Here is a 24,901-nt window from a genome sequence, read left to right on the forward strand (position 1 = left end):
TTTTCAATGCTTTCATAACATGATGTTACAATAATTATATTCAATATTGTTTCAATGCAATAAATATGTTCTACAATAAATATGTTCTACAATAATTATGTTCACGAAGACTAATGATATTTGCTTCTTCTTATTCAGCTTTTTTTTTTAATGTAATAAGAACCTTCTGAACTCATAGTTACTCAGATCAACTAGTCAGTTAATAATATATTGAGTTTTCAGTTATTTCTATACAAAAGAAATTAACGTCTAAATATAAATATTAAATTATATTTAAATTAGATCTTTAAAATTTAAGTGAAATATTATATTATTAATGACATTTGTAATTATCATCATAAAAAATTCAAAATCTTTTTTTCATTTTAACTTTAAATACATGCATACAAAAATTTACCTCAATATTACATGCATATTTTGTTATTTCATTTTAATGTTTGTGAGACTTTTTCTAAAAGATATCACATTTAATGATTTTAATGTTATTTCCAGCTTCAAAGAAGCCCATATACAATTATTTACACCATAAAACAATAAAACAAAGGGCTTTTCTTGCTTGCACTTCCCTTTTTTCTTTGTGTACCTCTTTTTGAAAAATATTTCTCTTCGAAAATTTCTGAAATACTTAATTCGAAATATATTTTGAATTACATATTTCAAAAATATTACAGAAAATAACTTTCAAAAGATTCTTCTAAACCCTCCTCACTTCTTGCCATAAACCCTTACCGCATCTTCTTCCAAACGACGACGTCTTGCCTCAAACCTTATTGCGTTTCCTTCGAACCTTCTTAGTTTCATCCTCTCCAAACCGTGGTCGAACCATCTCCAAACTCGCTATCGCTTGCCCTCGGCATATGATTGTGTGCACCTCGTGGCCTTGCCTTCCTCACTGTCCGTTCCTCGCCGCCGTTTCCCGCCGCAAATTGAGCTGTTTGGTATGTTAACATGCCTTTCCATTTCCCTGGCTTTGCGTCCATGATTTCTCTTTCTATTTTGCGAGTCCAATCGTCGAATTTTAATTTGTGTTCCCGTGTATAAGATGTTCTTTTGGGTCTCTTCGAAGATTTTGATATTTCATTTCATGGAACGAGTACTTTGTGTCCGTATTTTCTCTTTTTGTAATGGTTCTGTTTTTCACTACACCATTTTCTAGATTTCATTCAATCCAAGTTAGCCATAATAGATTATTAAGGTACATAAATGACCTTAATCAAGGTCCATCCAGTTAAAAATTCTATTTAAACTTTCTAACAAGATTGTCGATGAGGAGATTTATGTAAAATAACATCAGTTATCTAGTAGTAAAAGTCATAACTGAAGAAATTGATGGCCCGTGTTCGTGAAAGAAAATGACGGAGACAACTGAAGAAAGTAGGGTCTTGTTAGAAGATTATCCATATTCTGTTTGGTTCCAGGAACTTGCGAGAAATTTATTTATAATTTTCTAGATTTCATTAATAACTTCTGTTTGTGCTTTTCTGATTTTAGAATTACCCATACTAGTTTCAAAACCCATATTCTGATTTCCTCATTTTAATTCTGTTTTAGTTCAGTACAGCTGTTCAATTGATTTTAATATCTGTACTAGAAATGTATACATTGTTACCTTGGTTGATTTAGCACTCATCGTACTTACTGATTTTGTTCTTTGACTAGTATTTATACTGGAAAAAAAATAAATATGGCTCAGTGCTAAGCTGCTACCAACAAGGAAAGTCGTTTTGTTAAAGCTTTTGGACACAGTTGAGAATTTATCAATGGAAGATCCAATTAAATGCACTTGTTTATAAGAATAAAATTCTCAAAATACTTTTATTTTATGCAGAACTCATACCAGATGAAAAATAAAGTTTATTTCACCACTTTAATAAAAGAAAAGAGTTGATTTATTTTTATATTTAGAATCACATTTAGAATTTTAGTTTAGTACTATATGAATGAGTTGTGTCGCATGTATGTTTATGGGTTATATAATAATGTCTGATCAAATTTTCATCAATACGCGTACAGAACATGTTGTTTCTGCCACACCATCACCGTTAATTTAGAGGGTGTTTGAAATGCTCAGTTAAATTTTATTTGATTTTATGATTTTTATGAGTATTTTTAATTTTATTTTAATAAATCCGTAATCAAGTTTATGATATTAGATTTTAGTTCTGGTCTTTAATACAAAACTCGTATAACATGGTCACAATCAATAATAAAAATAATTATTTTAATATGCGTTTTTCATTTCCAGTTTATATTTCAAGTTGTTTTCAGATTTCTTGTTTGATTAGAATGCTAGTTAATTCAGTTTTGATAGGTTTTTCAGTTATTCATTGCATTTTCATTCCAGCACTCCATTAGCATATCAGATTTCATTTAAATCAGTTTTGCATTTCAATCTCAAGATGCCTAGTTTCAATTTTCTGTTCTATATATGCTTTTCACTGTTTCAGCACTAGTTTGCATTTTGGTTTTGCTCTTTGGTTTTGAGCTTGTTGTTTTAGTTTTATTTTCTAGTTTCGGATTTAGTTTTTACATTGTTTCTTTGAATCATTTTCCTTGCAGTAGCTGCGTTGAGTCCTTATGAAATAAAACCGTCAATGTAGTTTAGTTTTATGATTTATTTATTCGTTATGTTTGTGTGTCTAATTGTCATTGGATTTATCATGACAGAGTACTATTCTCTTGGATTATTCTTGCTTTGATTTTGGTTGTATTGCATCAAGATTATGCCATCTTCTGCTGTCTAAAGTATCAGGTTAGTGTTATTTTGGTTGTAAAATGCATTTAAATTGACTTTTGAATTATAAGTGAACCAAGGGTGTTTCATTCACTGTTTAACATATTGTACTTTTTATATGGGCTAAATTCATTTGTAAGTGCTTCCAAGTTCTAACTTCTGTAACAAAATGTAATCGAGCTTTTAGCTCCACCAGTTGTCTTGTTTAGCTTGGAACATTGGATGTAAACACCACTGTTTAACTTCTATGTTCTAGATTAGTTTCATCATGGCATTCTATCTTCCCAGGCACCAACAGAATGGACAAACTAGTGGAGTGAGGCAGGCTGTGGCCTCAAAACGAAGAGATCTGATTATTTAAATCTAACACCAGCTAAATTAATTGTTTTTGAGAAAATTGGCCTTTTTTAATTGTTAATTGCTTATTGAAGCTATAATTTTAATACATGTAATACTATTTTCAATTAACAATTGCTTAATGAAACTATGATTTTTTATGTATTACATTAAAGGTGATGGAGAAGGAGTGGACTAAATTTCCAAGGTTTAGTACAAAGTATATAAATGGTCTTGATTAATTTCTAAATTTTGCTTACACTAGAGGAAGACCTCAAAGGACGTGAGATTTTATGTCCATGCGTTAAATGTAAAAATTATATTTGGGCAAGACTACGCATGGTCTACGATCATTTAATTGTCTCTGGATTTCTAAAAGGGTATGATCTCTATGTTCACCATGGAGAAGAAACACCTTTGCCTTCTAGTAAAGATGAATACATGATAGATAATGAAGATTCACATGATGATATTAATGCCTTATTGTATGACATATTTAGAAATGTAGTAGAAACAAAAGAAGGCATAGAGAGTCCTAAAGATACTTCTACCAATTGATTAATGATCCAAATTAAGAACTCTACCCCGGATGTGAAAGCTTCTCCACCTTATCTTTCATCTTTTGGCTATATTTATTAAAGTGTCTTCATGGTTGGAGCAATTCTTCATTCACTGATCTTACAAGTACTAAAAGAGGCCATGCCTAACTTGAATATTCCTGAATCTTTTAACAATCTAGTAAATTGTACGACCTTAGTAAAAAACGGTTGCCTAAAACTAAGCCCACGACCATGTCATCCACATCTAGAAAATCGTTGCCAAAGTGTTGTCTAAAGTTTAGGCCACACTTTTTTAACTTCAGACCACACGCATTAGTTGCTGCCTAAAGCGGAAAATGGTGTGGTGAGAGTGATAGGGCGTTGCATCAAATTCATGCACACATCAATTTTGAATTTGTTTTAAGAGTTTAGGGCACCGTAAGTCGTCAATTGCTATCTTCTTGTTTCTTATATGTTTTCATCTGCAGATGTGAAGAGAATATCAAGCTCATGGTGTTACTTGTTAGTAGTCTTTGGTGAAATTATGCTTTGAAACATTAACACACGGATATTAGATATTAGAAGCCCGTGGTGCCTGGCAATGTGATTTTTTTAAAATCATAAACTGTATGCTTGTCTTTTTTTTTTTTCTAGAGCAGAAGCACTTGGGAAGTGTTGCTTTCAAATTTAGGATAGAAATCTTTCTTATTATTTCTTATGAGGTTGTTAACCTCTATTTGTATACATAAGTCAGCAGCATATTTTAGGAAATATGGGCTGCTAATTCTACTGGACAAATCCCTAACATTACGGGATCAATCAAACATAAATAGCCTATTAACGGCAGCACCCAGCGGTTACAAAAATACAGCATATTTAAATAAAAGACTTCCTAAAATACACTATGTCAATTAATACCACTCCAATCACGGTTTTGACACTCCTCCTCAAGCTGGTGAATAGGTATTTTCCATTCCCAGCTTGGAGACAATTCCTTCAAAGTTAATGCAATTCAGTCCCTTGGTGAGTATGTCTGCAAGTTGGTTTTGAGTAGATACATATGGTGTGCAAATCATGCCACTGTCTAGCTTTTCCTTTATAAAGTGTATATCAACTTCAATATGTTTGGTTCTATCATGCTGCACCGGGATATGGGCTATGCTAATTGCAGATTGATTGTCACAATATAGCCTCATAGGTTCATCCCACTTTATCTTCAAGTCTTCCAATATAATCTTCAGCCATAAAAGTTCACATATTCCATGGGCCATTGCTCGAAATTCGGCTTCAGCACTTGATCTAGCCACTACACTCTGTTTTTTACTCTTCCAAGTCACCAAGTTTCCACCAAGGAAGGTGCAATATCCTGTGGTTGATCTCCTATCTACCACTGACCCAACATAGTCTACATCCGTATATGCTTCAAGGCTTACACTCTTGTTCCGTTTGAACAAAATCCCTCTTCCAACGGTCCCTTTCAAGTACTGGACAATTCTAAGAGCAGCTTGTAGATGTGCTTCCTTTGGTTGGTGCATAAACTGGCTGACTAGACTTACAACAAACGCAATGTCTGGTCTAGTGTGCGATAAGTAAATAAGTCTGCCGACAAGTCTTTGATACATTTCCCTGTCCACAACAATATCATCCTCCATACTTCCCAATTTTATATTTGGATCAACTGGAGTACTCGCTGGTCTACAACCTGTCTTCCCTGTTTCTCTAAGCAAGTCTGTAATATATTTTTGTTGAGATATGAAGATTCCTTTCTTAGAATGAGCTACTTCAATTCCCAAAAAATATTTAAGCCTTCCTAGTGTCTTGATTTCAAATTCCTTGGCAAGACATTCGCTTAACACTTGCTGTTCCCTTTTGTCGTCCCCACTCACTATAATATCATCTAAATACACTAATAGAATTGTTACTCCCCCTGAAGCTGAATGTTTGATAAATAATGTGTGATCCCCTTGGCTCTGTTTGTAGCCTAGACTAGTCATTATTTTGGTAAATCTTCCAAACCATGCTCTTGGAGATTGTTTCAGCCCATATAGAGCCTTTCTTAATTTGCAAACAGTTCTAGCAGCAACCTGTTCCTTGTAACCAGGGGGCAACTCCATGTATATTTCTTCTTCAAGGTCTCCATGTAAAAATGCATTCTTCACATCAAACTGTTGCAGATCCCAATCATTATTTGTTGCTAGTGATAATAATACTCTGACTGTGTTCATCTTAGCAATCGGGGCAAATGTCTCCAAGTAATCAACTCCATAGGTTTGAGTGAAGCCTTTGGCTACCAACCTTGCCTTGTACCGTTCAATTGTCCCATCAGCCCTATACTTTATTGCATATACCCACTTACATCCCATTGGTTTTTTTCCAGGAGGTAGGGTGACAAGTTCCCAGGTCCTATTCTTGTTTAACGCCTCCATTTCCACATCCATGGCATTTTTCCATTTCCTGTCAGACAATGCTTCAGATACAGAGGAAGGTGTGTGTGTGTGGAGTTGAGGTTAGTGAGAAAGGTTTTATGGGTAGGTGAGAATTTTTCAAAGGATACGAAATTTGATAGTGGGTAAAGTGGCTGTTGGGTGCAAGTTCTAGTTCCCTTTCTAAGGGCAATGGGTAGATCAAGGGTTTGGTCCACCTGTGCTTCTAGATTTTCAGACACAAACTCATTAGAATTATCAAAATTCATAGGATTTGAAGGTGTTACCTCATGTAGTGATGGTGGGTTGGATTCTTGGACATTGCTAGATTCCAGAATGGCCTTTTCTCTCCTTGAGTATACCTTTCCAAATTTGCCACCACCATCAGGTGCAAATCTCACAGGTTCAACAACAATGCTGCCATTTGTCCTAGTTTCAGGCCCAAACGTCATGTTTGGGAACATGAGAGTCTCATCTTCCTCTCTAACATTCTCCCCCTGAAGATGGGGCTGTTTGAAATAGCTCTCTTGTTCATTGAAGGTGACATCTCTGGACACATAGAATCGTTTTGAACCGGGTTGAAAACATTTGTACCCTTTTTGAGTGGTAGAGTATCCTAAGAAAACACATTTGACAGCTCTAGGATCCAATTTCCCCCTTTCATGACTATGAACATGTACAAAGGATACACACCCAAATATTCTAGGTTGGAGTTTATTTGTAGGGTCAAGGTGTGGGTAGAATGAGGATAGAACTTCCATGGGACTTTTTGAGTTTAAAACCCTAGTAGGTAGTCTATTGATTAGATAAGTGGCGGTAAGAAGGGCTTCCCCCCAAAATCTTTTAGGAACATGATTTTGAAAAAGTAAAGCTCTAGTTTGATCTAAAAGGTGACCATTTTTCCTTTCTGCAATCCCATTCTGTTGAGGTGTGTTCACACATGAGGACTCATGGATTATCCCTTCCTTTTGGCAAAAAGAGTTTAGTACAAGATTAAAGTAGTCCTTGGCATTATCAGACCTCATTCTTTTGATACTGACCCCAAATTGATTTTTAATCATAGAGACAAACTGGACAAACACAGAGCTAACTTCAGATTTTTGTTTCAATAAAAAAACCCAAGTCACCCGGGTACAATCATCAATGAATGTTAAAAACCATTTAGCACCGGAAATATTAGGAACATAAGCAGGACCCCATACATCAGTATGAACCAGAGAAAATGGGAAAGGACTCATCTTATTGCTCATGGGAAACGGTACACATTTATGTTTTGCTAACTCACACACCTCACAATGAAGACTCTCCACACTTAAATTTTTAAACAAGGAAGGAAAGAGTACTTTCACAACTCGAAATGACGGATGTCCTAAACGGCAATGATAAAGTTGAACCTTCTCTTTATTGGTCGTGGTGGATTTAGAAATGAGACTCTTGGTAGGCAGATTAGGATCCTCCATGTAGTATAGGTCATTCCATTCTCTAGCATGTCCAATCGTCCTCCCCGAGTTCTTGTCCTGCAATATACATGTGTTGCTATAAAAAACAACATTACATGCAAGATCTTTAGTGAGTTTTTGTATAGAAATTAGGTTGGTGGATAATTTAGGGACATGAAGGACATTTTTTAAGGTTATGGATGGGCTTATTTGGACTTCTCCTTGTCCGGCTGCAGTTATGAGGGTTCCATCTGCTGTGGAAATTTTCTTGTTACTAGGACATGGGGAATATGTGGAGAAGTATTTAGGTAGTGGGGTCATATGGTCAGTTGAGTCTAATATCCAGTAATGTGTAAATGGTGTATCTGAAACATTAAGTCCAAACTGTAATGGAACCTTACCAGAATATGTCAAGGAGCACGTACCTGTAGGCTTCTCCAATTTACTGAGGATGGATCTTACCCGTTCTATCTCTTCATGATTCAACTGGACAGATTCTGCACCTTGTCCATTAGCAATATATGCTTGCCCTCCTCCTTTTTTCTGTGGGCCTCCCTTCCGTCCCCATTCTTTGCCTGAGGTTTTCCCATCTTCTCCTTTCGGTCCCCATTCTTTGCTTGAGGTCCTCCCATCTTTCAGCCCCCATTCTCGGCTTGGGGGCTTTCCATGTAATTTCCAGCACTTTTCCTTGGTGTGGCGTGGTTTGTTACAATGGGTACACCAAATCTCCTCATGTTTCTTCTCCATACTAGGACCCCAGTTTTTCTTCTGGTTGGCAACCATACTTGTTCCTCCTTCAGCTATCATTGCAGAGCTTTCGGTGGTTGAGGTTTCCAGCATCAGCCCTCTTCTGCTTTCTTCACTCCGAATAATGGCTACCACTTCATTTAGCCCTGGGACTTTCTCCTTTCCCAAGATTTGAATTCAGACCTGGTCATATTCAGGATTTAAACCCACCAAAAAGTCATAGACCCTATCTTGTTCAATAAACTCTTTTAGAATTGCTGAGTTTTCTGAACACTTTGCTTTTATAACCCGATAGTAATCCAATTCCATCCATAGGGACTTAAGTTGATTGGCATATTCCGTTACAGATTTACCTCCCTGTTTGGCTGCCACGGTTTTCACCTTTACATCATAAATTTGAGTAGCATCTTTGGCCTTAGAGTAAGTTTGTTCTACTGCCTCCCAGATTTCCCTTGCTGATTTTAGAAACATGCAGGTATCACTGATTTCTGGAAACATTGAATTCCACAGTCACGCCATGATCATGGAGTCTTCTTCATCCCATGACTTGAATTTGGGATCCATCTCATCCGATGCATTACCAGTCAGGTGACTGATCTTCCCTTTCCCTTTCAGTATGGTCCTAATAATTTGAGACCATTTGAGGTAGTTTTTTCCATCTAACCTATAAGCGGAATGAATATTTTGCAGTTCTCCAGCCGTCTGGATTCTATCCCCAGTTTCCAGGTTCACCACTTCAGCCATGACTAGGTGCACTCACGATAAGCAATGAAGGCTTGACGGTGGCACAACAATAAAGGCTGGTGCAGTTTTAGGTTAAAGGTCAAGAAGCAATAAAGGCTGCGATTTAGAATAAATAACACGGTCAGAGACTCCCAAGAATCGGGAGCTCTGATACCATCTCAAATTTACGATAGAATTCTTTCTTATTATTTCTTATGAGGTTGTTATCCTCTATTTGTATACATAAGTCAGCAGCATATTTTAGGAAATATGGGCTGCTAATTCTACTGGACAAATCCCTAACATTACGGGATCAATCAAACATAAATAGCCTATTAACGGCAGCACCCAGCAGTTACAGAAATACAACACATTTAAATAAAAGACTTCCTAAAATACACTATGCCAATTAATACCACTCCAATCACGGTTTTTGACAAGGATCGTACCCCTGATCACCCAAAAAAGGGGCAGGGACATCCATAGAATATCTGATACTTGAACTAATTCAGGTGTACATTACGATGAACATTAGAACCTTGGGCATTTGGATTTTATTGATTTAATTATGACTACCTTGGGTATAGGTACATGTGTTGTGTTATGAAGCTATGACCATCGTAGGTATCTTGACTCTTGATTGTTATTGCACCCCAAGCCTTTGCTTAAATGATGTATTCTGTCAAATCTTAGAAAAAGGAGCATTATTGTGTACTTGTATAAAATTGATCTTCTAAATTTTCTGCATACAAAATTAAGTAATAAATCGTGACAGCAATAATAATTAAATTGAATATAGAAAATATTTTTCCTAATAAACTAGGCATTTGTATTTCTGCTGAAGAGAGTGTAATCCTCTCTCCTTCAGATTATATATTTATTTCTCTTGCTTCATTTTCTGCATCTGATGGTTTTGCATACATCCAGGATGAAGATGTCATTGGTTCAACCTCTTTTGACAAGGTGAGGATTCAGCATGAGCTCTGAGAACCTTGTTGCTTCTGTGCTCCTTGTGAGACGACCAGTGGTCATTCCGAAAATTGATCCTGTAGTTTACGCATTTCAAGAATTCTCGTAAGTTTGTCTCTGCTTTCTCTGACTTTAATATTATGCTCTGCTTGAATAAAAAGTATATCTAGGAAAGATAAAATGAATTGGGTAATTTGAGCTTGATAGGACTCCTAATAAGGATGGGCCTGTTAATCAACATGAAACAATTATAGAGGGAGCAAGGCCCAAAATATGGAATGTTTATGTGAGAAGAAAGAAAATGGGGTTAGGAAAAGAAAGGGAAGTTAGTTAGAGAGGGGAATGACGTGTCAGGAATCCAGGGAAGGGGAATTCTGTTATAGGAGAGAGAATAGAGAGTGTGAAGGGGGATACGGGTAGGAGGTGGTGAGTTGGTTAGGAGGAGAGTCATCCTCTGGTTAGGAGTGAGAGCACTCTGGGTTTTACTGGTGATTGTAGAGCTTTCAGTCCATAACTTTTCTTCTGCATAATACTTGAATAATATACCTGTGATATTCAGTTTAATTGTTGGGTTTCTATCATTGGTCCGACCTGCCGGATCCCCGAGAAGAGCTAGCATTGTTGTCCATGCCACCCAAAATGTCTGACCGAGTCGACGCATTGGAGGAAAAATTGTTAGCGATGGAAGTGTCTGTACGTGAGACGTTGGGGGAATTTCGCCAACTAATGTTGGAAGAGCTGACTAAGCTGCGTAACGAGCAAGCGGGAGAGCGTCGAGAATCTCTGTTTTCAGATATGGATTCAGGGGCAGAGTACAGGATGGCAGCAAAGAAGGTGGAATTGCCATCATTTGATGGTACTGACCTTGTGGGATGGATTACCAGGGCAGAGACATATTTTGAAGTGCACGGCTCTACAGAAGAGGTGAAGGTTCGATTGGCAAAACCAAGCATGGAAGGGGCAACCATTCATTGGTTTAATCTTCTACAAGAAGCAGAAGTGGGGTTGTCGTGGACCAAGTTAAAAAGAGAGTTGATTGCTTGTTATGGTGGTCGTACTAGCGGTAATCCTTTCGAGGAGTTGAAAGATTTGTCGTAGACAGGCAGCGTAGATGAGTATCTAGCGGAGTTCGAATATTTCTCCTCTCAAGTTTCTCGTTTACCAGAGGAGCAATATCTGGGTTACTTTATTGGAGGGTTGCGACCGGAGATTCGGCGGAGGGTTTGCACCTTCAACCCGATGAATCGTCTCCAAGCCATGCGCCTAGCTCGAGACGTGGAAGCAGAAGTGCGGGGAGAGGGATTTCAGCATGGAGGAGGATTACGAGGGTGGAAAAGCAATCGTGATTGGGGTACGGGTCAGGGAGAGAAGTCTGGATCCGGGTCGGGTCAAGGCCCACATTTAGGGAAATTAGGCGTTGGGTTAGGCCCAACCCAGAGCATATCAAATAAACCATTATCGGCAGCAGGTTCCAGCCTTCATGAGTCACGCTCGGCGACGCAAGGCAGTCGCATTTCAGGTGATCGTTTTCCGACCGTCGACCGAAATCGTGGTACGAAACATTTGCCGTACTCTGAATTGATGAACAGAAAAGCTCAAGGGCTTTGTTTTCGATGCGGTGAAAAGTATCACCCCTTGCATCGATGCACAGAGCGGCAACTGCGAATGGTGGTGTTAGCGGATGACGAAACAGTAAATGAAGCGGGGGAGGTGATCGCGAGTGAGACGCAAGAAGAGGAAGATGACCATAACTTGGAGTGTGGGTCTATGGGGCTGTTCGCAGAAGTTGAAGTACCATGGGGTGGTCGGAATAACCCTACAACTTTGCGCATAGAGGGTCTTCTCAATGGAGTAACCCTGGGAGTGCTGATTGATAGTGGGGCCAGTCACAATTTCATTTCTCCCCTTGTAGTGGCTGCTCTGGAGTTGAAAGTGGACAAAAGAAAACAGATTGGTGTACGTTTGGGAGATGGACATAGGGTGTCTACGACGGGGAAATGTGAGAAGTTGGACATCCAATTAGGAGAATTTTCTACTACGGTAGAGCCATATGTGTTGGAATTGGGGGACGTGGACATGATTTTGGGAGTTTCTTGGTTGCGAAGGTTTGGAAAGGTTACTTTTGATTGGGAAGAGATGATGCTAAGTTTTTTTTGGCAGGACAAATATCTAGAGTTACAAGGTCAGAAAATGAGAAAACACGGACAACATATAGCGTTGATGACATCTTTCTAGAGTGTGGTGAAGGAGAATAGTTTGGGAGAAAAGTCCATTTCGAAGCAAAGCTTATCAAAGACACAAGTTGAAGATATTCAACAGATTTTAGTGGGTTATGCGACTGTATTCCAAGAGCCACAGGGGCTGCCACAGGGGCTGCCACCTTATAGAAATGTGGTGCATGTTATTATATTGCAGCCAGAAGCAAAAGTCGTGAGTGTGCAACCATATCGGTATCCACATCACCATAAAGAGGAGATTGAAAAACAGGTTAGAGAGATGTTGACACAAGGAATTATCAGACCCAATTCTAGCGCTTTTTCCAGCCCGGTAATTCTTGTTAAGAAGAAAGACGATTCATGGCGCATGTGCGTGGATTATAGGGAGCTGAATAAAGTCACAATTCCCGACAAATACCCAATTCCAGTGGTAGAGGAGTTATTGGATGAGTTATATGGTGTTACTTATTTTTCTAAACTAGACTTGAAATCTGGGTATCATCAAATACGCATGGCAGAGGAAGATGTTCATAAAACAACTTTCAGGACACATGAAGGTCACTATGAATTTTTAGTGATGCCCTTTGGTTTGACAAATGCCCCTGTGACTTTCCAGTCTACTATGAATCAGATTTTTAAGCCCTATTTGAGGAAGTTTGTACGAGTATTCTTTGACGATATACTAGTTTACAGTAAAGGATGAGATGAACATTTGAAGCACTTAATGAGAGTCTTTGAGCTGCTGTGTGAACAATCTTTCATGGTCAATAGAAAAAAGTGTGTTTTGGGGAGTCGGCAAGTAGAATACTTGGGTCATCTAATTTCTGAGCAAGGAGTTGCAGTAGACCCAGAAAAAATTAAAAGTGTGATAAATTGGCCCATACCTCATAATGTCAAAGGTGTGAGGGGTTTTTTTGGGATTAACGGGGTATTATCGAAAATTTATTGCGGGTTATGGTAAGATTGCTCGGCCCTTACTGAATTGACGAAGAAGGATGGTTTCCATTGGGGTCCAAATGCATTATTGGCCTTTGAGGAATTAAAAAAGGTGATGACTCAAGCTCCCCTATTGGCTTTACCTAACTTTTCTAAACCGTTTGAAATTGAGTGTGACGCTTCAGGGGCAGGGATAGGAGCAGTATTGATGCAAGACCGACAACCGATAGCTTATTTTAGTAAAGCTTTGGCACCGACTAATGTTAATAAGTCAGCCTATGAGAAAGAATTAATGGCATTAGTGTTGGTGGTCCAACATTGGAGACCATACTTGATTGGAAGGAGTTTTAAGGTGTACTCAGATCAGAAGAGTTTAAGACACCTCTTACATCAAAAAATCACCACCGAAGCTCAACAAAATTGGCTGGCAAAGTTGTTAGGATATCAGTTTGAGGTGATTTACAAATCGAGCCCAGAGAATAAAGCTGCTGACTCACTATCAAGAATGTTCGAAGCGGGTGAATTGAGGGAGATTCAGTCTTTTCCATTATGGTTGCAGGAACAGCATATCCAAGAGGAAGTGGAAGTAGATCCTTTCTTACAGCAAGTGGTGCAGAAGTTACAACAGGAAGATGCATCTGTTGCAGATTTCAGTTTGCAAAGAGGAGTATTATTTTACAAAGGACGCTTGGTATTGTCAGCTAAGTCAGATTTAATTCCTACTATCTTAAATGAGTTTCATTCTTCACCAGTAGGGGGTCACTCGGGTTTTTTAAGAACCTACAAACGTATCGCAGCAAATCTGTACTGGACGGGAATGAAGAAAATGATTCAAGAGTTTGTTAAAGCATGTGATGTGTGCCAACGACAGAAATATGAAGCAACGTCTCCAGCTGGATTACTACAGCCCTTGCCTATTCCAGATAGGATTTGGGAAGATATTTCCCTAGACTTCATTACGGACTTACCAAAATCGAAGGGGTTTCAAGCTATATTTGCAGTGGTGGATCGATTGTCTAAATATGGCCACTTTATTTTATTGAAACATCCTTATACTGCCAGGAAGATTGCTGAATTATTTGCTAAGGAGATTGTACGACTTCACGGCCTTCCGCAATCGATTGTTAGTGATCAAGACCCTGTGTTCATGAGTCTTTTTTGGCAGGAATTATTTCGATTACAGGGAACAACTTTAAAAACGAGTTCTTCTTATCATCCTGAGATCGATGGTCAAACAGAAGTGGTAAATCGATGTTTAGAAGCTTATTTACGATGTTTTGTGTCGGAACAGCCCAAGAACTGGTCATATTGGGTACCTTGGGCAAAATTATGGTATAATACTACTTTTCATGGAGCAACAGGAAAAACCCCTTTTGAAATTGTGTATGGGAGAACACCACCTGCTTTGGTGTGTTTTACACAGGGCGAAACACATGTGGAAGTTGTAGCCGCTGACTTGGTTGATAGAGATGAAGCTATTCGACAATTGGAATATCATCTGCTGCGAGCCCAGCATCAAATGAAGAAATTTGCAGACAAAAAGCGGAGATTCATGCAGTTCGAGGTCGGAGAGTGGGTCTTTATTAAATTGCGTCCCCATAGACAAGTAACCATAGCTCGACGTATTAATCAGAAGCTGGCACCTTGGTATTATGGGCCTTTCTTAGTGGTGGAGAAGAAGGGAGAAGTGTCTTATAAGGTGCAGTTGCCGGAATCAGCAAAAGTACACCCGGTTTTTCATGTTTCTCAATTAAAAAAGGCTATTGGTAATCATGTGGTAGAACCCACTTTACCAACAGAGTTGAGTCTTGAGGAGGAAGATCAAGAAGAACCTGAGACAGTGTTAGCAACCTGGGAGATTCCTGAGGGTGGTACTATTACTAAACAATGGTTGATTAAATGGAAGGGGAGAACAGAGGAGGAGGCAATGTGGGAAGATGAGGGACTATTGCGAAGTCAATTTCCTTATTTTAGCCTTGAGGACAAGGGTGTTGTTGCAGGAGGGAGTAATGATAGGACTCCTAATAAGGATGGGCCTGCTAATCAACATGAAACAATTATAGAGGGAGCAAGGCCCAAAATATGGAATGTTTACGTGAGAAGAAAGAAAATGGGGTTAGGAAAAGAAAGGGAAGTTAGTTAGAGAGGAGAATGACGTGTCAGGAATCGAGGGAAGGGGAATTCTGTTATAGGAGAGAGAATAGAGAGTGTGAAGGAGGATATGGGTAGGAGGTGGTGAGTTGGTTAGGAGGAGAGTCATCCTCTGGTTAGGAGTGAGAGCACTCTGGGTTTTACTGGTGATTGTAGAGCTTTCCGTCCATAACTTTTCTTCTGCATAATACTTGAATAATATACCTGTGATATTCAGTTTAATTGTTGGGTTTCTATCAGAGCTTCATTGAGTCTTGAGTTTGTAGTCATAGAGGAACTTGAAAGGATTAATCTGAAAGGAAGAAGATTATTATTCCATTGATTGATTTGAAACAGTACATTAACCTCTATATATAGAGAAGTCTAATTCTAAAGTAATAATTACAAAGAGATATCTAGAATCTTCTAACAACAGAAGATATTAATTCATTTAATATCAAACTAACACAGAAGATATTAATTAATTTTTCAAGGAAAAATATGCGCTTCTGCTGGAGGACTGTAGAGTAGGAAGGGATGTCATGTCAACCCTAATTGTTGAACTTAGACTCTCCTCCTTTTATGAAGTTGGTGATTTGTAAACTAGGTGGAGGGTGATGTTTTGATAAATTCTAGTGATGAATATCCTATTTTCCTCCTCGAATTTTCAAAAGAGAAATATGGGAAAAGAAAAATTTGTATTCTGGTGAATATTTTAGTTGTCATTTGATTAATCAACAGGAACCTGTTTTAGCAGTGCTATTATACTAACTATATCTTTTTTTTTGTGTTAAACTGTTATGTTTCGGTGGCGGCAACAATATCAACACAGATATCCTGATGAATTTCTAGACAAATCTGAAGCAAGGTACTCCAGGGTATGTCTATAGTTTCAATATTTTGTTGTTTACATTTAATTAGTTTTGAAGAGAGAGATATCAATGTGACATTTCAAATAGTGAGTGATCCATGTGTTTTATTGGTGTGTTTTGTGTTGGTTGTCGAAGGCCTAACACAACCCACCTCCTTTATCCAGGCATGGGACTGACTATGAGACGGCAGGTGCATTTAGATTGCACTTTTAGTTATAAATTATAATATATACGAAAAACTTATTTGCAAGTTTCCTGAGAGTGGAAGAGATAAATACTTGAATAGTAACCAACAAAATTGTTTTTCTTTTCTCTGTTAAACTTCTATTTTATGTGAATACTCTCAAATGGCTGTAAGGGAGGCATTTATCTATATACTCAAATAGAAACGGAAAAGAACCATTAGGTCTTTTGCTAATTATCTATATTGTATAAAACTTCTTTCTTTCCTTCCTTAGAACTAGCGAAATATGAAAACTAGTATAAAAGGTAGAGGGGAATATAAAAGACAATAGACAACTAAACAAAGGTAAAATGTTAGTGCTAGTGTAAATGAAAGATATCCAATTATCAGTTTATTATATCTTGAGTATTAATATTATCTCGTATGTCTGCCTTCCATATGTCCGCCTTCCATTTGTCCTTGTTATCCCTTAGAATTGTATTCATATTTATTTAGATTTCATGATTTGTTTCCTTATTTAATTACGAGGATTATGATCTATTATTACTATTATTCAATTTGATTAAAAACCTAAATTAATCCTATAAAACTGAATTGTTAGATGGGAATCATCCAAGCTCTGTAAGGACTATATTAATTGCCAAACCTATAAAATTAATGATGCCTTTAAGATTATTTGTGTTAAATATAGTGGAGAAGATTAGGAGAAATCTCCCTTATATGTTTAGCATACACATAGGGTAGTTTATTTATAATGTAAGATAAGGGTTAAACCCTAAATACAGAATGGGCTAAGCCCAATTAACAGAAACACACAACTTAACATCTAACACTCTCCCTCAAGCTGGAGCATATAAATCATATGTTCCAAGCTTGTTACAAAGATAGACAATTCTAGGTCCTCGTAAGGACTTGGTGAATATGTCTGCCAACTGGTTGCTTGAGTTAATGAACTCAGTCTTGATATCTCCGGATATGATTTTTTCTCTAATAAAATGACAATCAACTTCAATGTGCTTGGTTCTCTCATGGAAGACAGGGTTAGAGCTAATATGAAAAGCAGCTTGATTATCACATATAAGTATCATGTGAGTGACATCTCCAAATTTCAATTCATTAAGTAATTGTTTAAGCCACACAAGCTCGCAAGTAGCAGATGCCATAGCTCTATATTCTGCTTCTGCGCTGGACCTTGCCACAACACTTTGCTTCTTACTTTTCCAAGATATCAGGTTGCCACCAATAGAGATACAATATCCAGAAGTAGACCTCCTATCAGAAGGGGAACCAGCCCAATCAGCATCTGAATAGCAAACGATTTTTGTATCGTTGTTAGGGCCATATAGCAAACCTTTTCCAGGTGATCCTTTAATATACTTCAGTATGCGAACAACTGCATCCCAATGGTCTTCACATGGGGAGTTTAGAAATTGACTCACCACACTAACTGCGAAGGAAATGTCAGGACGCGTAACAGTAAGATAGTTTAATTTACCAACTAATCTTCTGTACCGTTCAGGATCTGAGAAAGGCTCTCCCTGATTTGGTAGGAGTTTGATGTTAGGGTCCATAGGTGTCTCAACAGATTTACAGTTGATTAACCCTGTTTCCTCCAAGATGTCTAACGCATACTTCCTCTGAGATATGACAATACCATCATTGGATTGTGCTACTTCAATACCCAAAAAGTACCGGAGTTTGCCGAGATCTTTGGTTTGAAAATGATGACAAAGGTGTTGTTTCATCTGAGAGATGCCGAGATAGTCACTTCCTGTGAGAATAATATCATCGACATACACTATTAAGTAAATACGTCCAGCACTTGAGTGGCGATAGAACACTGAATGATCTGCTTCACTGCGAGACATACCAAATCGTTGAACAACACAGCTGAATTTACCAAACCAGGCCCGAGGAGATTGTTTTAGGCCATATAAGGATTTGCGAAGACGACATACCAATCCAGATGACTCCCCCTGAGCAACAAAGCCAGGCGGTTGCTCCATATAAATTTCTTCATGCAAATCACCATTTAGGAAAGCATTTTTGACATCAAGTTGGTAAAGAGGCCATTGTCGAAGAGCGGCCATGGCAATGAATAGGCGAACAGAAGTCATTTTTGCCACTGGAGAAAAAGTATCACCATAATCCAAACCAAAAATCTGTGTGTAGCCTTTGGCAACCAGTCGAGCTTTCAGACGATCAATTGTGCCATCAGGGCCAACCTTGATAGCATACACCCACCTGCAACCAACAACAGACTTTCCAGATGGTAATTGGATAAGCTCCCAAGTTCCACTTTTCTGTAAAGCACTTAATTCATCCAGCATAGCTTGACGCCAGCCAGGATGAGTTAAGGCATCACCCACAGATTTAGGAATTGACACAGAAGAAATGGATGAGAGACAAGTGTAAAAAGATGGAGATAATCTGTGGTAACTAAGAACAGTATAATAGGGGGAAGGGTTACGGGTAGAGCGTATACCTTTACGGAGGGCAGTAGGCAAGTCAGACTCATTTGCTGGAGCCGGAGGAGACACAGGAGGCGGCACTGGAAGTGAGTCATGAGGGAGACAATTGCGGCGACTATAAACCTGAAGGGGTGGTGGTGAAGGACGATCCTGTGGTGAATGAGAGTCTAAAGGAGGAGACAAAATGGGTGGGGCATCACCAGGAGGATCACATATAAGAGGAATATCAACAGTAATAGGGAGAGGTACAGAACTAGAAGATAGATGTGTAAAGTAAAAAGAAGATTCATCAAAAGTGACATCAGCAGAGATAAAATGACGATTGAGGGAAGGGGAAAAACACTTATAGCCCTTTTGTGACCGTGGAAATCCTAAGAATACGCATTTGTGAGACCTAGGAGATAACTTATCAAGACCAGGACTAAAATCATGAACAAAACATGTAGACCCAAAAACTCTAAGAGGTAATGGATGTAGAGGGTCTTGAGGAAATAAGATAGAATGAGGGATTTTGTTCTCTAGGACGGAAGATTGCATGTGGTTGATAAGATAACATGCCGTGAGAACAGCATCACCCCAAAAACGTGAGGGTACTTGACCATGAATGAGAAGGGTACGAGTTGTTTCAATAAGGTGTCTATTCTTGCGCTCAGCCACCCCATTTTGTTGAGGGGTATAAGCACATGAGGTTTGGTGAAGAATGCCATGAGAAGCCATAAAATGTTTAAACTGTTGAGAAAGGTATTCACGGCCATTATCACTGCGTAAAGTGCGAATAGAAACCCCAAACTGAGTTTCTATTTCATTGAAAAAAGTTTGAAAAATAGAAAACAACTCAGAACGATTCTTCATGAGAAACAACCAAGTACATCTTGAATAGTCATCAATAAAGGTAACAAAATACTGAAATCCTAAAGTTAACTTAACACGACTAGGTCCCCAAATATCAGAATGAACCAATGAAAAGGGGGATGACGTTTGTTGTGAAACACTACGAGGAAAGGAATTACGAGTATGTTTGCCTAACTGACAAGACTCACACGACAAACTTGATAATTTGGATAGACTCGGAACAAGTTGCTGCAGTTTGGCAAGACTGGGATGACCTAACTGAGCATGAAGAAGGGATGGTGACTCCATGATTACACCAGCATGTGGAGAAGGGCTGAGATGATATAGGCCATGAGACTCACATCCTGTGCCAATCATGTGTTTCGAACTCCGATCCTGCAACCAAACATAATCTTTAGTAAATGAAATAACACAATTAAGGGAACGAGTTAGACGACTTACGGACAATAAGTTAAAAGGAGACCTAGGGACATAAAGTACATTATCAATGGATATGGACGAAAAAATATGAACAGTACCAATACCATGAGATGAGACTCTAAACCCATCAGCCATCGTTACCGAGGGTAAATTAATCGGACATGACAAGGAAGAAAACAAGGACTTGTTACTAGTGATATGATCGGTGGCGCCTGAGTCAAGGACCCAAAATCCGAGAGAGTGAGTCAGACCAACAAAAGGAGTACCTGTGCGTATAACAAAAGCAAATGTAGTGGAACTAGAGTGTTGACGGTCCTCATACCATCTGAGAAATTCCTGAAAGAGTAAAGGGTTATTTATGGTATTTGATGAAGTAGGATGGTCTGCAGACGGTGATTGGGGAGGTGGATCAGAATTAGCCATTGCTATAGGTCGAGGAGGACGTCCATGAAGCGCATAGCATCTATCAATTTTGTGGCCTAGCTTGCCACAGTGATCACATTTTGGACGTCCTTTACCTGGTTGGCGAGACCGACTCCGATCATCAAGTTGGGCAGCCATGGAGAGGGAGAAACCCTAAAAATTCAAAGTGCTCCGATTGACGCAACGACCACAGATCCAGAAAGAGGGCGAGGAGGCGATCACGGCGGTGCTGATCAACGGCGGAAATCTCCGGCGACGCGCCGGCATGCGCGGCCGCAGCGGTGACTCTTGCGGCAGAGCGTGGAGGCGCGTGGGTGGTCCGTTCTCCGCGATCTTCGTACCACGGTGGTCGCCCGGCCAAGACGATGCCGATGGTGTGGTCGCCGGTCGATTCTGGAACTCCGGCGACGGCGGCAGCGGCGGCGACTGCAACGACAGCGGCAGTGATGGGTGCTGGAGACCGTGGTGTTGACTGGAACTATTCCTGTGCTTTAGATACCATGTTAAATATAGTGGAGAAGATTAGGAGAAATTTCCCTTATGTGTTTAGCATACACATAGGGTAGTTTATTTATAATGTAAGATAAGGATTAAACCCTAAATACAGAATGGGCTAAGCCCAATTAACAGAAACACACAACTTAACATCTAACAATTTGAATTGGTTCTGCATATTTAACTCGGTGGCTTGGATTATGTATTTTTTTTTGCCTCCTTGTCAATGTGTTGATATGCTTAAGATTTATCACAGCTGGCAATACAGATAGTTTCTTCTTTTCATACGTTCGCATGAAAATTATGTTACTTCCAGGGGAAAAGGGGATTATCAGATTGACTATGTGCCAGCACCACGATTCACTGAAGCTGACAAAAACAATGATAAAAGGTATGCACCAATATGAGTAAACTGACCATGTGAGAATTTGCAGTAAGAAAATGTTTTACTTTATAAAGGTTTAATTAGTACTTTTATCCTTATATTAAAGATAAATATTCAACTGTTTTCCAATATTTTTTTTAACTGAATTAAGTCCTAATTTTGTTTAGAATGACCATTCCGTTAAATTAACCTTAACATTGTTTGGTAGGTGCCACATGTCATGTTTCAAATTTTTATATGCTTTATTTTTTTTATAATTTTTTTGTTATTTTTTCTGTTTTCTTTTTTCATCCCTTCATGTCCTTCCTCTTCCTCACCCACACCACCCCTCCATCTCCTTCCTCCTTCCTCCTCCTCCCCCCTCCCCTCACCATTTCCTTCCTCCTCCTCCTTCACACCAGCACCAATCTCAACACCACAACCTCCACACCACCATTAAAATCCCCAAAACCACCACCAAACTCAATACTGTGCAACCCCCAAACCACCCGTCCTAATCCTTTTTCTGCTCCAGAGGATAGTACAATCACGTTATCATTAATAATAATGAATAGTTAATATAAAATTTAAATTGAAAACAGAGGCTCATGGGGAATTAGGGATGTGGTGCCTCGCCACTGAAGTTGTCGTTCTAGCAAACTGGTTCCAATTTAAAACATGTCCAGAAAGACAGACGGTAGCTACCACCGTACCCATCCACTAACTGCAATTCCAAAAAACCCAATTCAAATTTCAAATTCAATTCTTTACTCTTTGCACTCGGCATTTTGTTTTGTTTTTTGCACTTTATCTTCTCTCCCTTATTTGTACCTTCTCCCTTCAGAGAGAAAAGAAGCATTTTTGGGAGACACAAAAATGGAGTCGTGTGGGGGAGGAAAAAACTCAAAAAGAAAGAAAACAAAAAGAATTAAATAAGAAACTAAAAAAAAGAAAAATTTGAGACACTTGCATATGACATTTATCAAACGGTGTTAACCCTAATTTATCGGAAGAACCAACATCGTGTGATTTTAAACAATGTTGAGACTCAATTAAGCGAGAAAAAAGATATTGAGAAACAATTGAATACTTGTCTTCAATACAAGGACCAAAGTATTAATTAAATCTTTTTTTGAATTTCTTTATACACGTGATTTCTCCTATGGAATATTAGTTCTTTCTTGATCTCATCTTCTTTAGGATTGGACCAATGTCTATTTTCTGTAGCATGTTGTTTAGTTACGGATAGTAATTAGCAATTTATAATTTAAATTTCATTTTTATTCCCATGCCTGCTTGAGTGGCGAGTGACCATATGGTTGTTCAGCCTACAGAAGACCAGTCTGGATCCACATCTTATATGGTAGGTATATTTATAGGAAATTTGTTGTACTTCTGGTTTTAGTTATGGAAGCTTCCTTTCTTTTAATATTCTTATTAATATCAATATATGTTGGCACACTATTGAAGTGCCTAGGACTCTAACATGCTTGGCAACATGATTTCAAATTTAGCCTTTCCAGTGCTTCTTCCATCTCAATTAAAAATTGATTTATTTGCTTATTCTTTCTCTTTGCTGAAATCTTCTGCCAGAGATTCTTCTTCAAATCTCAAGTAATTGCTAAAAACAAGTTCAACATTGCAAAATGTGAGGATTTTGTCTGGGTGACAAAGGATGAATTGATGGAGTATTTTCCTGAGCAAGCTGAATTTTTTAACAAGATGATCATTAACTGATGACAATGGAGGACATTTGTTTTGTTGAAACACTTGCAAATTATCACAGAATGGTTGTGAATAACCTTGAAAGAACATCAAACTACCATAATGTTTCAGGGCACATCTCGATTTAAAGTTTGGATATCTATCTTTCCACTTCATCAAATCTTGTTTTTTAATTTCAAAGTAAATTGTTTTTCTGCCTTCCCTAGATTATAAAAAATAGTTTAGGTAGTGCTTAACAATCATAAGTTAAGTATTCTAAAATTCGAGATAAAAAGTTTTTGGAGATTTAAATCTTCATTTCACCATCTTTATCCATTTTTTGTTCTTATTGCTATTTTAGACTAAGTATCTGAATTTTATATTAATGAAAAGGATAAAATAGAAAATCTTGTAAACATTTTATTAAGATAAAACAATATTTTTACGTCAAAAATAACTTTAAACTGTTCTTAAAATAAATGACAACTTCCAATAGTTCACGGTCAACAGAACAATTCAATGGAACTGTTGCTCATTTTGGTTGGTGGGATTACGTTCTGTCAAACCTACTAGTGATTTGTTACTTTTACTATATATATTACTTTTGAGCGAATTTTAAGATAAGGTGACTAGTTTAATAAATACAACAATTATATTTAATTAGCAAATATACCTTTTTAAACAAAATCACTTATGTGAAAATGTTTTTAAATAAAATTGATTCCTTATGTATTTTCTTTTTGTTTTACAATTAGGGGTGCTTATTTGGCGAATGCTTATTACAGTATGCAAGCTTTTTAAATTATCTTCTAATCAAAACTTATTATATATGACAAGTTTATTAAACTTTTCAAATTTTCATCTACTATCAACTTGTTATATGTAAAAAGTTTATTAAATTTTTTAAATTATAAATAAATAGTATAAAAACTTTTACCGTCATGCGTCCTGTTGATTGGGTTTGTGTTTTCAGGTAGTGTCTTCTTACACCTTCATATTTTTCTTTATTTTGTTCTTTCGAACAATGTAATTCAAAAATTATATAGATTTTTATTTTCGAATGAAATTACTTTTTGTTTATAAGATGGTTTTCCAATTACACAATTCCTTCGAATTATGAAAGTTATTTTTTTTAAATGACTTACAAACAAAATTCAAAAACATTTGGAAATTATTTTTAGCTTTCTATTCAATTCAAAATTTACTTATCTTTTAAAGAAAAACTAATTTCTAAATTCTAGAATTCAAAAATAAGTTTTTATTTTTAGATTATAGAATGTGAAAAAGGTAAAATTAAAAAAAGAAGGAAATTCATCACAGGATAAAAGTTATGAAAGTGCAGGACGAAAATGCCCCTCTCTTTAGCGGAAACTAACGTCTACCCAAGTCAAAAATGTTGTTGGGGTAAAACTTATAGGTTCTTGTCCGTTTTTAACGTAAGCCGAGAAAGGCCGATTAGCATCGCCATATTTTATAAGAGGGTTATTCCCTACACCATCCCACTTTCCTCCTTTCATCACCACATTTTTTAAAAATTTCAAAACTATCCTTTATATTTTAAAATATCCTACACCCCACCTCTTTTCTTCAACGGATGTCAACATCCGTTAAAGAAAAAATGCTTCCACGGACGTGCCACATCCATTAACGGATGTGGCGACATCCGTTGCCTTTTTTGCTTTTTAGCTTTTAGTTTTTTTATTTTTTTTGTTTTAAATTAATATATAAATATTATTTAATTATTTTAAAATTATTACTTAATTATTTATAAATTAATTTTATTTTATTTAATAAAATAATAATTATTAATTTTAATTTATGTATTATTATTTAAATAATAATTAAAAAATTTATTATAAATATATTAAAACGGATGTGCCACATTCGTTAACGGATGTGGCGACATCCGTTGCATTTTTGTTTT

At 37.5% G+C, this 24,901-nt stretch overlaps 1 protein-coding gene across 8 annotated transcripts; it reads left to right on the top strand.

Annotated features, from left to right (window-relative positions):
- The first annotated feature begins 680 nt into the window (after window positions 1-680).
- LOC128194021 (uncharacterized) lies at window positions 681-23,211 on the top strand. Of its 8 annotated transcripts, XR_008245291.1 has the most exons (9): window positions 681-938; window positions 2,668-2,752; window positions 8,694-8,806; window positions 8,909-9,040; window positions 9,869-10,015; window positions 16,025-16,070; window positions 21,226-21,300; window positions 22,575-22,636; window positions 22,867-23,211. XR_008245291.1 is itself a non-coding variant. In XM_052868460.1 (7 exons), coding segments are annotated over exons 3-7 (246 nt in total). In that variant the 5' UTR covers window positions 681-938; window positions 2,668-2,752; window positions 9,869-9,917; the 3' UTR covers window positions 22,868-23,209. The 8 variants fall into 8 exon arrangements, 3 of the variants coding, with proteins under 3 accessions (XP_052724420.1, XP_052724421.1, XP_052724419.1); XR_008245292.1 differs by lacking the exons at window positions 8,694-8,806; window positions 8,909-9,040 and having other exon boundaries at window positions 21,166-21,300; window positions 22,867-23,208; XR_008245288.1 differs by lacking the exons at window positions 8,694-8,806; window positions 8,909-9,040 and having other exon boundaries at window positions 22,867-23,204.
- The last annotated feature ends 1,690 nt before the right edge of the window (window positions 23,212-24,901 follow it).

The sequence above is a fragment of the Vigna angularis genome, chromosome 9 (genome assembly GCF_016808095.1).
Source record: "Vigna angularis cultivar LongXiaoDou No.4 chromosome 9, ASM1680809v1, whole genome shotgun sequence".
NCBI classification, from domain to species: domain Eukaryota; kingdom Viridiplantae; phylum Streptophyta; class Magnoliopsida; order Fabales; family Fabaceae; genus Vigna; species Vigna angularis.

What these genes read in the sequence shown, in the direction of transcription:
- LOC128194021 (XM_052868459.1), top strand. Translation starts at nt 21,204, where the DNA reads ATGAAAATTATGTTACTTCCAGGGGAAAAGGGGATTATCAGATTGACT. An exon ending in GACAAAAACAATGATAAAAG is followed by an intron (nt 21,301 to 22,574) that starts GTATGCACCAAT and finishes TGCCTGCTTGAG; the next exon opens with TGGCGAGTGACCATATGGTT. An exon ending in CTGGATCCACATCTTATATG is followed by an intron (nt 22,637 to 22,866) that starts GTAGGTATATTT and finishes ATCTTCTGCCAG; the next exon opens with AGATTCTTCTTCAAATCTCA.